The sequence below is a fragment of the Haliotis rubra genome, unplaced genomic scaffold, assembly GCF_003918875.1.
Source record: "Haliotis rubra isolate DU_JTF1 unplaced genomic scaffold, ASM391887v1 Scf179, whole genome shotgun sequence".
Taxonomy (NCBI): Eukaryota; Metazoa; Mollusca; class Gastropoda; order Lepetellida; family Haliotidae; genus Haliotis; species Haliotis rubra.
The window spans coordinates 63,388-77,809 of NW_025765769.1; the positions used below are offsets into that span (position 1 = coordinate 63,388).

A 14,422-nucleotide genomic window follows, 5' to 3' on the forward strand; every position below is an offset into this window, starting at 1 on the left:
AACATAATATGGACAGAATGGATTTGGTCATGGAAACTAAATCTTTAACTTCTGCTAAAAGAGAACGAGGAAAATCTGGTAAGATCTTTCAAGATAAAAATTCAAAGCCAAGTTCTCAACAGAGCCAAAATAATGCTTCAAGAGGTACTTTCCCCTCAGATAGAGTACCGCCAGGTTCTTGCTCTAAGTCAAGAGATGATGAAGCAGAGGGTGTTACTGCAGCACCTGAGTCGAATGCATTGTTAGAAGAAGATAAAAAGAATTCTCAATCAAAGGGAGAAATGGGTTCAAGACCTGGCCGTTTCACACCAAAGCGACAAGTTCGACTTTCGAGACATCGTTACCAGCCCTTGGAGACAGAAAAGGACTTTGCAGACATAATTTTGGAAAGAAGGCGCATTACTAGGAGTGTGTCAGACAAATCTGGCAGTGAGGCCAAACAATCTGAAGACAGTGAGCCTCTAGAGGTTGTCAAAAAGGCAGAAGCTCAACGAAAAACAGATTTGATTGTAGAAAAACTGAAATCTGCACATGAGAAAAAGAAATATTTAACAAACTTGGAAAAAGATAGGCTCAGTGTTTTGAAGAGGAAGTCTGGAACTGATTCTGGGAATACATCTGATGATGTTAAAAGTAAAGGAAAGACAACTCTGGCTGGACCAGATATGTCGTCTGCTTCTGAAATGGAAGGAGCGTGCAGTGTTGGAATATCAGGTTCTGTGACAGACAGTGACATGGACACAATCAAAGTGGTGGTATATCAGGACAACCTACAGTCATCAGCTTCAGACAGTGTTTTTAGTAGTCCGGTTAAATCTGTGAAATCTCTAGATCTTCCTCAGGACAAAGACCACAAAGGTAGCACAAAAAGTCCATTGAAATATGTATCAGGTGTGACAAATGTTGAAGAAAAGGTGGACAAAGACAATGTCTCTGTGAAGACAAACTCCCCAAAACATAATAGTGCTAAGACAATTCTGTCAAGACCGGAATGTGTTTCTTCTGAATCTGTGATCTCAAACAGTGCTGATGTGGAAGAGAAAGATCAGGATAAGTGTGCTAAAGACATTAGGACTGAATCTGCTCCACAGACAGACTCAATTCAGTCAACATCTGTGAAGGAACCAGTCATTACCCAGTTTCTGCCCACTGCCCCAGACAGCTCAAGGGTGCACACAAGCAGTGATATGGATGGTGTTGTACATCGACCACCAACAATGAACTCTAGCAGGGCTGTTGAGGTTGTAGCAACAGAACAGGAAAACTCTGTAAAGGAAAGTATATGTGGGTCAGAATCGTCCAGTATTGAAAAACCTGAGACATTGGTCACGTCAGAAACAGGGTTGCACCCAGCCCCAGGGTCAGATTCTACTCTGCAAGAGGAGGTTACACAAGAGGCAGAGGAGAGGCAACTGTCTCCTGATACTGCCTCAGTCTCAAATGATACAGACAAGGGGCATCTAGAAATGAATGAAAATGTCCATATAGTGATTGGAAAGGTCCAAGACAAAGGTCAAGCTCCGTCAGCCATTACTGGTCAGACATCACCAAAACCTGAAAAGGATGAAGGACAAAGTGTCAGAAGTAAAAGGTTACTAAGGACAGGTGTAGCCAGCAAGAACAACATTGAAACCAGCATTGTCAAAAGTGCTGTATCCAATGGTAAGGATGTGACCAGCCAAAGTGTAGCCAAGGATGTACCCAAGGGTGTGATATGCAAGGCAAAGGATGTGATCAAAGATGTAGCCTTGGGAATGACTAGTGAGGTCAAAGATATGTCCAAGGACAATGATGTGAGTGATGTAGTGGAGGAAGTAGCCACGGGTGTGATCAGGGACAAGGACGGGATGACAAAGGACATACATTTAACTAAAGAGACAGATTTGACAAGCAGGGATAAAGATTTAATTAAAGAGAATGCTGTGACTAGCAAGGAAAAACATTTAGCTGAAGACAAGGATGTGACTAGCAAAGACAAAGATCTGACTAAGGACAAGGATGTGAATAAGGACAAGGATGTGACTAAGGATGTCACTAGCAAAGATGTGGGTGAGGAAGTAGGTAACAACGTGGCCAAGGAGGGTACTTTCATCTTCAAGGACAGGAATCTGACCAAGGTCAAGGGTATGACAGCAGAAGAGGATGTAATGAGTGAACATCAGGATGTGACAAATGATAAGGGTGTCATCATCAAGGATATGACTGTTGATGTTACAAAGGACAAGGATGTTACCCTGTTAAAGGGTGTTATCAGCAAGGACAATGAGGCCAGCAAAGCAGATGTGGCCAGTGAGGACAACAAAAGGTACAAGGATGGTGAAGGTCAGGGCATCCACAGGAAGACTCGGAGGAAGCTGCAGAGGGTGAGCGCTAGTGATGAGCAGGTACCTCAGCCTGAGTGTGCTGGCACTGAGGACACCAGGAGAACCACCAGGGCAAATCAGTTGAAGAGAGCCAACATGAAGAGGCAGATGAGTTTTGATCAGGAGGAGGCTAAGACAGTAGATGAGGAGGACCCTTCAACTGCAGAGAAGAAGACCAAGAAGGAATCAAAAGAACTTGACAGTTTTAGGAAGGGACTGAAAGACGAAGAAACAAGAACGAGTTGGGAAAGTTGGGATGGAGCAGGTTAAAGAAGCTGGAGTGGCAGAAAAAAGTGGGGACACTATGATGAAGGCATCTCAAGAGGAAGTGAATGCTGAAGATGATTCTGTTGTTATGAACAAACAGGTTGAGGAAACTGCTAAAGGAAAAGTTGAACAAGGAGAAATTTCATCTGACGTTGGACATAATGTTGAGCAAATGGACCAAAATGAAGAATCTGTGACTTTGAAAGAGGTGTCGGTTGTCAGTCAGGAGAGTGTACAGGAAGAAGTTGACACAAGAGATCGGTGTGAAAAGACCCAAGATACTGACCAGATGTTTGATTCTGAGGAAGATTCTGATGATGGAAGCAAGAGGAAACGTGTTGAGTCCCAAAATTCATTTGGTTTTACCGTCAGCAATACTGAGACCACCATCTCCACAGAAGGTCCTGGTCTCCTGGATGCCTTGAGTCTGATCCCAGAACTGCAGGAACTGGATGAGGACACATTTGCTGAGGACGTGAAGGAGCCCAAGTCCATCATGACAGGGCCTGGTTCACAGACTCCTGAAAGAGTCGCCTCCCCTGAAATTGTTGCGCTTACGCAGGGAAGTTTTTCCTCCATTAGTGCCTTACTACGAAGTGAGTTCTCTTTGGCGTCTGTATCCACCGCAACACCTCCACCATCGCCAATGAACTTTCTGCGTATTCGGGATCCTGTTTCACCGCTACCTCCATCCCCAACAGGGCTTCTGGACGACCCCCCTCCTGTTAAAATAGGAAAATCAAAAAGAAAGACTTTAAGGAAAACCAAAAATAGACCTGAGACCCCACCTACTCCTGATGGTGCCAGGTTTACCAAAATAACGCCATTGGATGAAGCAGTGTCTTCCATGACTTCAGGGACGCATAGACGGGTAGCACGGCTAGCTCGGCCTCAAGCAGACTTGCCAAACTTCGGTGCTGATCTATCTTCGACAACTGTGAGGCCAAAGGCTGTGTACTCCAAGCCTGGAACTGCTGGTCAGGTCGATGCCTCTTTCTTCCCAGCAGTGAGATCTGCAGAGATATCTTTAGCTAAACAGCAATTGGCCAAAAGGTGAGTGTACGCTTGAGTTCTTTTTAGATATTAATAAAGTCAGAATTGGTCTCACTCAGACACTCATTTCCCCCTTCTCTCTCTCTCTCTCTCTCTCTCTCTCTCTCTCTCTCTCTCTCTCTCTCTCTCTCTCTCTCTCTCTCTCTCTCTCTCTCTCTCTCTCTCTCTCTCTCTCTCTCTCTCTCTCTCTCTCTCTCTCTCTCAATGTCTCTGTCTCTCATGATGGCAAGCACCATGTTTCATATCGAACCTCCTGCCACACATTTGGTTCTTACCCACTATAACCATTCAAGGTAACACAAAGTTTCCGTTCACTTATATCTGTACCAGTTCACATGCATGCAGCACCTTAAACATCCAATACATTCAAAAGTTTATACCAGTATGGTAAATTTTCCTGGAACATAGGTAATTACAGTAAATTGCTGGCAATTACCTGTAAATGAAAACCTTGTAGAATGGACTAAACACACAAACTCACTCACTCACTCACTCTTACAGGCAGGAAAACAAGGAGAAGAAGGAGCAAGAGAAGAAAACAAGAAAACGGAAAAGTCTGGAATCGGATGCTGCTCCTGAGAAAAAACAGGTAGGTGTGAGTAAGGTCATGAGATGTGTGTGTTGACCTGTTTCACCTGTAGCCTATCCTGGACCTGTAGGGGGAGGTGACTACACGGGTCAGGATTTGTTTATTTGTTGTTTGTCGCAGCACTCAGCAGTGTCTGTAAATAGTCGAGTCTGGACCAGACAAACCAGTGATCAACAGCAACACCATCGATCTATGCAACTGGGGTACGATTATGTGGAAAAAGTCATCAAGTCTGACCACCCGATCCTGTTAGTCACCTCAAGCATGGGATACTGAAGACCAATTCTAACCCATACCTTCATGGATTGCAACCACCTTGTTATAGCATAAATATATAACATGAATAGTATGACCTTGATATGAGTAATAATTTTTCCTTATCCTGACTCATGCTTATTGCTTGTCTTCTTCTTCTTGCGAACATAGTGGAACACATGTATCTCCCAATTGAAGTTCCCTTCAATAAAAAATCACTAATTAGTACTCACCACGAGTTACCTCCCTTCCACAAGCGCGGGAACGAGGGCGCCACCTCAACCCATGTGCCTCACTCTCTCCTTCTTCACCCAGTGAGCTGGACGTGAGAGCGCCTGTGTCTCCCGACACACTATATCCTTTATTTATATTTAGTTTAGTACCTCTTATATTCAGTTATAGAGGTGTAACTAGTATCCTAATTCAACTTGCATTGATTATTAGTGTGTTTCTGCTGTTTTATTCCTGCGGTTCGCGTGTTTGTTCAGCAGTTTACGTTAATGAGAATCTGCACAGGTTGTAAACTTCACGTTATTCCTTTACCGATCCACATTTAAAATGCCCTAGTTGCATTACTCCATGTTCTATTGTTTCTCGTTGTAAAAATTATGTATTAATTTGCCAAATTCTGCCTTTGATAAATATTTATGTTCCGTTTTTGAGGCGGAAGGCAGATAAATCTCGCAAAACAATCTTCAGTCATGGCTAATAGATCGGAAGCTAATATACCCTATCAACTGTTGACTGGCAACCCGCCACCCGGCTGGTGGCCTGCCTGAGTTTTCCCTCGGGGGATAAATGCGTCGGGCGCCCAGTCCGCTATATCAAGCGACCTGCATCTCAAGACATTCCGTCTTCACAGTCTAAGACTAAGAAAGCGTCCACATCATCTCAACGCGTCGCTTCAAACCCCCAGGTCCACAGCCGTCAAAGGGAAATCTACAAAGCTACAAATAATTTTGCCTCCGATATTCTACCTGTCTCAGAATTATGTTTATATGATGATGACATTCCGATTATCATTCCAGATGTACGTCATAAGAAGCGTCCAGTATCTGCTACCCGTCACTACAGCACAGATCAACACACAACCAGAGATGCCTCGCTGACGCCTGGAGTTTATGATTGAGGGTCCGTCCACTTTCACAGAGGCCACCCTCAGCGTCCAGCGCGAGACCGTCCCCAGGCGACCTGGTCAACCAAATCATTGACTGATGGAGGACCGTTATGGTTTACAGAGGCCCCCAGAGCCACGGGCCCCAGAGCCCAACCCATAATAAGTCATACAGGGCCACAGAGCCCGCCCTTGGCCAGCGTAGGGCCCCAGAGCCCACAAGCCCCAGCCTCCGCGAAGAACAACCCAGCCCGTAGCGATCACTTAGCAAAGGAAGTCCCAGGCAGCCTCTCAGCAAGAGCTAGAGCCTCTCCAGTTGCGAGGACATCGGCGGAGAAGGCGCACTTAGCCGAGCCCACACCCTGTAGAACACAGAGGTGGATTCGCGAAGCAAAGCTCATATGTCGATTGGGACACTGACTTCGATACATTCGAGCGAAGGTCGCGAAGGCTAAGTGGCTCAAATCTACCTCGCCCAGAAGATCTAGAAGAGCTTCGCGAAGTCCCCAGCGTTCGCCGAGGATGTCTCCTCCAAGGTCTCCTTACACTAGCCACTCGTCAGTCCGTTCACCACAGTCCTCTCATAGATCTTCCTACAGATCTAGGACTCCGACATGCGACCCTACGTCAGAAGAGGAAGAAGGTATCATTTTCTCAGATGCTTAGATTAGATACTGGATGGTGAATGAGTTACAACTTGCTTCCCCATCGAAGAACGAAAATTCAACTCAGACTTACCTGATGAAGGATGATGATGTAGACAATATCACCTTACCTCCTATTGACCCGATTGCAGCGGTACCAGCTAATCTGGATACAGCCTGTTCCAAATCTTCGAAAGTCCAATCTACACATTTCCCGGTCTTCAATGCCAAGAGATTTGCTGGACACAATATGGACCCCTTTTTCATGGCCCAGGATATTGATGACAACTTTAAATTAATCAGTGATGCCAAGTCCAGAAGTTACAGATTAGACGATGCAAAATTGGCCCAATTAGATACCATCTCCAGGAGAATGTTCTTTGGATTGAATAGATCTAGAACTATTAATGAAACTCTCATCACCAAGTTCAAGAATTCTACAGAGGAGGAAGATAGAATGATCTACTCAGCTCTACTCATGCAGAAAAGAGACCACCAATTTCTTACAGAGCACCTGTCAGCGCTTACTGAAACTACTACCATGGCTCGGCGGGCAAGGCTTACTAGCCTCCTGCTCTTGGGATAAGCAATTCACAGAATCTCTATACACAGCTCCATGGTCATCGCCCTTACTGTTTGGTGGCAACATAGACAAGGTCTCCAAAGAAGTATCTAAAGACTCGAGAGAGGTACTTATGATCAGATCCATGGATACCTTAGCGAACGTCATTAAACAGTCAGCACAGAGATACTCGGGCAAGTCTAAGTTTTCGGGGCTACAGAAAGCACGGGACAAGAAATTAGCTGCAGCTAAAGATCCCAAAGATTCTTATCGTCGCCCATACAGCAAATTTAGGGGAGGATCAGCTAGAGGCAGATCATCCAGAGGTGGCCGTGGATTTAGACGATGAAATTCAGGTTCGGAACGACTGGAGTCTTCCACCCCCAGCCGTTCCAGTACAACCTTCTCAAGTGGGTGGACGCCTTCAGCTGCACTGGGAAAACTGGGGAATACTACAAGATCCATATGTATCCAACATCCTACAGCACAGATATCTAATACAACTCAAGGCCAAGCCTCCGTTAACAGTCACCCCCCACAGGGTTCAACGTTCAACCGGCTCAACTACCTATGTTAAGAGAAACAGTAGCTACTCTGCTAAACAAACAGGCCTTAGAAGTTCTGGATCAAAGCTACCTGTATTAAAGAGCAGTAGCTACTCTGCTAAACAAACAGGGTTTCTACTAGTTTTCCTAGTGCCGAAGAAAAATTCCAAGGAGAAGTTTAGGTCTCATATACAACATGAGCATCTGCAACAGAGAATATCTATGCAAACCACCAGCGTTTAGCATGATACACTTACACGCAACCGGCATTTAATTAAGGTCCCACAGATTACATGGCCAGCATAGATTTGCAAGGCGCATATCTACACATTCCGATTCATCCCAACTCAAGGAAATATCTAAGATTTATCCTAGGCGGGAAACATTACCAATGGAAGGTTCTTCCCTTGAGAAAACACATCGACCCCTTGGGTATTCACAAGAGTGACCAAGCCTATTGTCTCATACCTACATCGTCAAGGTCTTCGCAGCGCTTTACGGTATACAAGTGGATCCAGATCCACAGCGTCTCAGACTACAGCTGAACTTTATAATCAAGCTACTAACTCAATTAGGATGGTTAGTAAATCTACTCAAGTCGGACCTAGAACCAACAGGATCTGCAATTTCTAGGTGTCACGATTTCTAACAGCTAAGAATCGTTATTGCCGAGTCGGAGGACAGATGGATCAAGATCCAACAACCTATTCCTCAAGCCCTACTCTCTCCGTTACCACTCACGACAGTGGCAGAGCCTATTGGGACTACTCACATCAGCTCAAGACTTGACAGTCAGAGGCAGGCTTCAATTCGTCCATTACAAGTCCTCGTCAATGCTCATCTCCGAGGACCCTCTACCATTCAGTCTACCAGATTATGTCAAACCACATCTACTCTGGTGGACCAAGAGATTGAATGTTTGCTGAGGCGTCTCCTTAGTAGAGCGAATCGAAAACACATCTCTCGTAGGCGGCGTCACTACAAGGTTGGGGAGCCCACCTTGCGGCAGGACAGCGTCAGGCCTATGGAGCAATCAAGAGAGCAAATGTCACATAAATCTGCTAGAGATGCAAGCAGTCATAAACGCCATATAAGTCACTGGAGCAACCTACTACAGAGCGGCTCAGTTGATGGTTCACACAGACAATTCAACAGTGGCGTTTTATGTGAACAAACAAGGTTCAACAAGGTCACAGAACCTACTGACTCGATGTTTCAGACTGTTCGATCTAATCGACAATCTAAACATACACGTCAGAGCTTGCCACATTCCAGGAGCAAAGAATGTAAAAGCAGACGCTCTCTCTCCGCCACACCAACCGTCGCCGACAGAATGGATGCTCCACACAGAGATATTCAATCAAATAATCATGGAAATAGGATCTCCTCTAATAGACCTATTCGCCACTCGATTCAACAAGCAACTGACAACATTCGTATCGCCAGTTCCAGACCCACTAGCATGGGCAACGGACGCACTAAGCATATCGTGGGAGGGACTCAACGCGTACGCTTTCCCGCCTCCAGCGTTAATCCCACAAGTCTTACAGAAAATCAGTCAAACGCAGAGCCTCCATCTGATTTTGGTCGCGCCCTACTGGCCAGCAAGAACTTGGTTTCCAGATCTCATTCAAGAAATCGGAAAACCAATTCTTCAGCTCCCACAACGCGCCAATCTATTGATACATCCGCACACCAAACAAGTGCACGAAACACCAGAAGCATTCCAACTTCACGTATGGATTGTATCAAGGCATGTCTGAATAAGAGAGGTTATTCTGCCAGAGCGGCTAAAGCGGTCACGCTTGCACTACGTAACTCAACTCGTAACTTATACGATGACAAATGGCACAGTTTTGTCAATTACGCTGCTAAGAAAGGATTTACAGCCAGATATGCTACACATCCTCAAGTGGCAGATTTCTTATGTTATCTACGTCAAACTAAGAATCTAAAAGGCTCAACCTTGTCCACTTATCTTGCAGCTATAAGTTCTGTCATAACTATGAGAACGGGCGTCAAGTTAACAAAAACACCAGAGTTACTCGCTTTGTTACGAGCGTTCCGATTGGAGGATCAGAAACGGAAGTTTCACGCTCCAGCCTGGAATCTAAATATAGTGCTCCAACACCTCACTAGTGAGGCTTATGAACCATTGCTATCTACATCGTTTGAATCACTGACCCACAAAACCTTGTTCCTGTTAGCACTAGCTACGGCCGCCATGATGTCAGAGATTCACGCACTGGATTACGAGAGAACACGGTGGAAATTCAAGAGATTATTTATCCCTATATCTACAGCTACGCAGACAGAAGTCTCACGTACTACTATCTCTATCTGGATCAGAACTGTCATACTACGTGCCTACAAGGCTGCAGGACTCGACCCCCAAGAGCTTCTAATCCTCACGAAATTAGAGCGCTAGCCTCAACTCTCGCTCTACATGGGAATTGCTCGTTGAATACCATAATGGAGGGATGTTTCTGGAGATCCGATATGGTGTTTGCCAACCACTATCTGAGAGATATCACCACCGAGGACGTCTCAGGTATCCACCATTTCGGTCCAATGGTCCTCGCTCAACAGTTGACAGTTCCATGGAGAAGATAAGTCTATCTTACAGATTTTATACTTATCTGATAACAGTACTAATAGCTACATGCTATCTATATATTTTGCTTAAGTTTAATTTATTATCTTAAGCTCAGTACTATGGTTTTTTATATCATACTATATATATAAGCTTACAACTCCTAGGAGTTTTGCTATTATATATATGTTCAGCTTAAGTTTCATCAATCCTTAAGCTCAGTCATATGGTCATATTCATAAATGTATTAGCTAACAAACTCTAAGGAGTTGTTTACTATTATACAGCTTAAGTTATAATTATATCTTAAGCACAGTACTATACTATTATAGCTTAAATATATGCATATCTTAAGCTTAATACTTTGGGTTCATTTATAAAAGTATCCACTATAAACTCACAGAAGTTTATACTATCACATTAATAGCTTCAGCTTACATTAATGTTGTATATACTTTTATCATATTCAGTAAATTGTAATAACCTTTATATGGCAGCTGATAAGTTAAGCAGCAGGAATTCATCAGTTCAGTGCCTTTATGAAGTTCCCATAGGGTTATTACAATCATCACAGTTCAAATCACTAATTATTAAAATCCAAAGTATATATATTCCCACCTCCTTTTCCGTCGGATTCTACAAGCAATAAGCATGAGTCAGGATAAGGAAAAATATGAAATTTTTAGAGTAAAATTAATATTTTATACTTATCCTGACTCATGAGGTGAATCTCCCTCCGTCCTCCCCACTTAACACTTTGGATTTCTTCGGAAAAATAAAGTGTCGGGCTCGAAACAAAAGGAGAGAGTGAGGCACATGGGTTGAGGTGGCGCCCTCGTTCACGCGCTTGTGGAAGGGAGGTAACTCGTGGTGAGTACTAATTAGCGATTTTTTATTGAAGGGAACTTCAATTGGGAGATACACGTGTTCCACTATGTTCGCAAGAAGAAGAAGACAAGCAATAAGCATGAGTCAGGATAAGTATAAAATATTGATTTTACTCTAAAAATTTCATTTTGGGGGAAATCAGATTGAGCAGTCACAATTGTTGCTGGCTTTGATCAAAATGTTCACCCAGCAGTAACTGGGTACCTGGTAGGATGAGATGGGATTGTATTCTACCAAAATGTTTTTTAAAAAATCCATTGACTGTGTATTATATGCTTTGAGCATGCCCCTAGTTGGTTCAATCTGAGGAAAATTATTTCTTCCAGTAACCATGGTAATCCTGATTTGCTGAGAATATAGACTGATTGTTTTCCACAAGTAATTTAAATTACATGTTAGTTATGTTGGTTCCAGGTAATGAAGACCCAGACCCAGAACCTTCCACCAGCTTCAGGTGAGTTCATATTCAACACTTTAGATTCATGCTGCATTAATTCTATTGCTACAACATTGTTAACCATCAGACAGATACCACACAAACTGTAATGGTGTTTAGTTAGTCAGCACCGTGCCAACAGGCATGAGATATGGTGTCACCTGGGAAGATGACTTTATCATGAGAGATGTGGGTGTACCACTTGTCTTAAATTCATTATTAATAATTCATGTGTATTTTGACATTGAGAATAAATTATGTTTATTGATTGATTGAATAAGTGATTATTTATTTATTATTATTTATTTTTTTTTATTTTTTTTTTATTTATTTATTTATTTATTTATTTATTTATTTATTTATTTATTTATTTATTTTAATTATTTTTCTTAATTTATTTTATTTTATTTCATTGTGTACCATGTTATTCTTGCTGTAACATTGGCTTGTTACCACAGTTACAGGGGCAGAAAGGGCCCTAGAGAACTATCTCCAGTCAACAGATGCCACACCAGCTTCCTTCTGCGAAAGTGTCATCGGCAAACAGTTCACGACAGATGTTGCCATGGAGATCTTCAGGGCTGTTGTCAAGGTGAGTTCAAATTGGAAAAAAATATTTTACGTTAACATGTAATAATTTTAATTATTATATTTTAGCTTTAGTTATTTTTGCACCTGAATTCTGTATCTGTTGGTGTGTTGTTGACATGCTATGTTTGGATGGGTCTCTTCTTGCCATTTATTGCCAGACTTGATCTTTATTGGTTCAGGGGTTGCTGGGATAGCATAGTGGTTTACTTGTCATGCCAAAGGCCCAGGTTTGATTCCCCACATGGATACAATATGTGAAACTCATTTCTGGTGTACCCAGGAATATGAAGCTAAAAGCTAAAAGGTGGGCCTTGCACATAGAATCCATGTGGGGAATGAACTTGGGTCTTGTGACGAGTGAATGCTTTAACCATTAGGCGGAGTGGAGTGGTTATTAGGGCCGTAACAGTGCATCGAACTATCGATGGATTGTAATTGTTGAGTCTCTGATAGCAATTAATCGATGGTAGAAACGAAAAACTATCGATGCATCGATAGTATGTGTGACTAACGATAGTTTAGTAATTGACTTCCATTGATAAATGCGCAGCGCAAAATACAGGAAGTACCAGATTCGTTCACTTTGATTTAGAGTCATCTGCCCCTGTTACCTCCTAAACAAACTGGATCTTGGTTTCTTGGATCTTAGTTATTAAAAGAGACTGAAACTACTTCAACTTGTTAGTATTTCATATAAACTATACATTCATTTGGAAAATGACTTCAAATGAGACAATTGAAGGAGAGAAAAAACTATTGCAATTGTATTGCAATAGCTGGTCGCAATAGGCTATCGCTATCGCAACAGTTGTTTCTCCCTCAATAGTCACCCCTACTGGATATGTACATATACTTCTGGTTAGATTTTCGTTATGTCCATACAATAACATTAACTTCACGACTGTCTTAGCTAAGAGAGCTTCAAAATCTAGACCTGGTTAATAGTTATGTCTGCTCAGACGAGCTGCAGGCGAGTGACCAGCTCCCTCTGGTGTACGCAGCATGCATCGCAGGCTCTGACGTACAGGGGCCGTTCATGACAGACACAGAGACACGCATACTTGAGCTCATCACAGCTGTACTGGAGAAGTATACGGTAACTTGTGTTCATTATTTTTGCTTGTTTGTTTGTGTTTTGCAGCAATTCATGATGCTGAGATGAATCTGTCAGACAAAATCCTTACATGAAGTTTTCCCTGATTGATCTCTACATGCTTATCAGTGCAATTGGTAACTGTTGAAAGGTATCACAGTCACAATAACATTCTACTGCCCTAGTTGGACTGCTTTAGGTGTGTAGTCTATGTGTCTAAATATACAGACAAACTTTATGGATAAACAACTTCTTTATTCAGTAGATGCGACATTTCGATACAGATTCTTGTATCATTGTCCAGCAAGTTGCTGACCACGATACAAGAATCTGTATCGAACCGTTGCATCTACCGAATAAAGAAGTTGTTTATCCATAAAGTTTGTCTGTATATTACTCTCCATCTTCTAAATAATGCCACTCAAAGAAACTATGTGTCTAAACTTAGGGATTATTGATGATGATGATGATGATGATGATGATGTCTCTCCCTGCAGCAGGAGTGCCCACGCTACCAGCTGATGGAGCTGCTGTGGAACTCCATCTTCCTGCCGTGTGTCACACTCCCCGGACGTCTGGCTCTCTGGTCAGTCCTCTATGTACTTCCTCAAAGTCGGGTTTGAAGTAGAAGAACCACAGCACTAAGATCTCTTACTGAAATGAAACCTAGGCTTATCTGTAGATATCGTATTTTGTTATATGTTCACCACTAGATATGTTTATTTTGATAGTCCAGGACCAGAATCTGCAGTTAAATGTTGTAGGCAACATCCGGCCATTGTTAGATCAGTCGTTAGGTGTGAGAACTGATCTTGGTTGTATTTTATATGTTTAGTTGCCAGGGTGGTCAGCCGCACTGGCTTGGTTGTATTTTATATGTTTAGTTGCCAGGGTGGTCAGACGCACTGGCTTGGTTGTATTTTATATGTTTAGTTGCCAGGGTGGTCAGCCGCACTGGCTTGGTTGTATTTTATATGTTTAGTTGCCAGGGTGGTCAGACGCACTGGCTTGGTTGTATTTTATATGTTTAGTTGCCAGGGTGGTCAGCCGCACTGGCTTGGTTGTATTTTATATGTTTAGTTGCCAGGGTGGTCAGCGCGCACTGGCTTGGTTGTATTTTATATGTTTAGTTGCCAGGGTGGTCAGCCGCACTGGCTTGGTTGTATTTTATATGTTTAGTTGCCAGGGTGGTCAGCCGCACTGGCTTGGTTGTATTTTATATGTTTAGTTGCCAGGGTGGTCAGCCGCACTGGCTTGGTTGTATTTTATATGTTTAGTTGCCAGGGTGGTCAGACGCACTGGCTTGGTTGATGTATGTCATCGTATCCCAGTTGCGCAGATTGATGCTCATGATGTCAGTCACTGGATTGTCTGGTCCAGATTTGATTATTTATAGACCACCACCATATAGCTGGAATATTGCTAAGTA

At 42.9% G+C, this 14,422-nt stretch overlaps 1 protein-coding gene across 2 annotated transcripts; it reads left to right on the top strand.

The window, feature by feature from the left end:
* The first annotated feature begins 2,611 nt into the window (after positions 1–2,611).
* Positions 2,612–13,579, top strand: LOC124273257. 2 transcript variants are annotated; one of them, XM_046708471.1, is made up of 6 exons: positions 2,612–3,683; positions 4,185–4,272; positions 11,288–11,327; positions 11,768–11,901; positions 12,833–12,996; positions 13,494–13,579. In XM_046708471.1, exons 1-5 carry the CDS (start codon positions 2,620–2,622, stop codon positions 12,938–12,940), a joined length of 1,434 nt encoding a protein of 477 aa, XP_046564427.1. In that variant the 5' UTR covers positions 2,612–2,619; the 3' UTR covers positions 12,941–12,996; positions 13,494–13,579. The 2 variants fall into 2 exon arrangements, with proteins under 2 accessions (XP_046564427.1, XP_046564425.1); XM_046708469.1 differs by having other exon boundaries at positions 13,491–13,578.
* Positions 13,580–14,422: the final 843 nt, after the last annotated feature.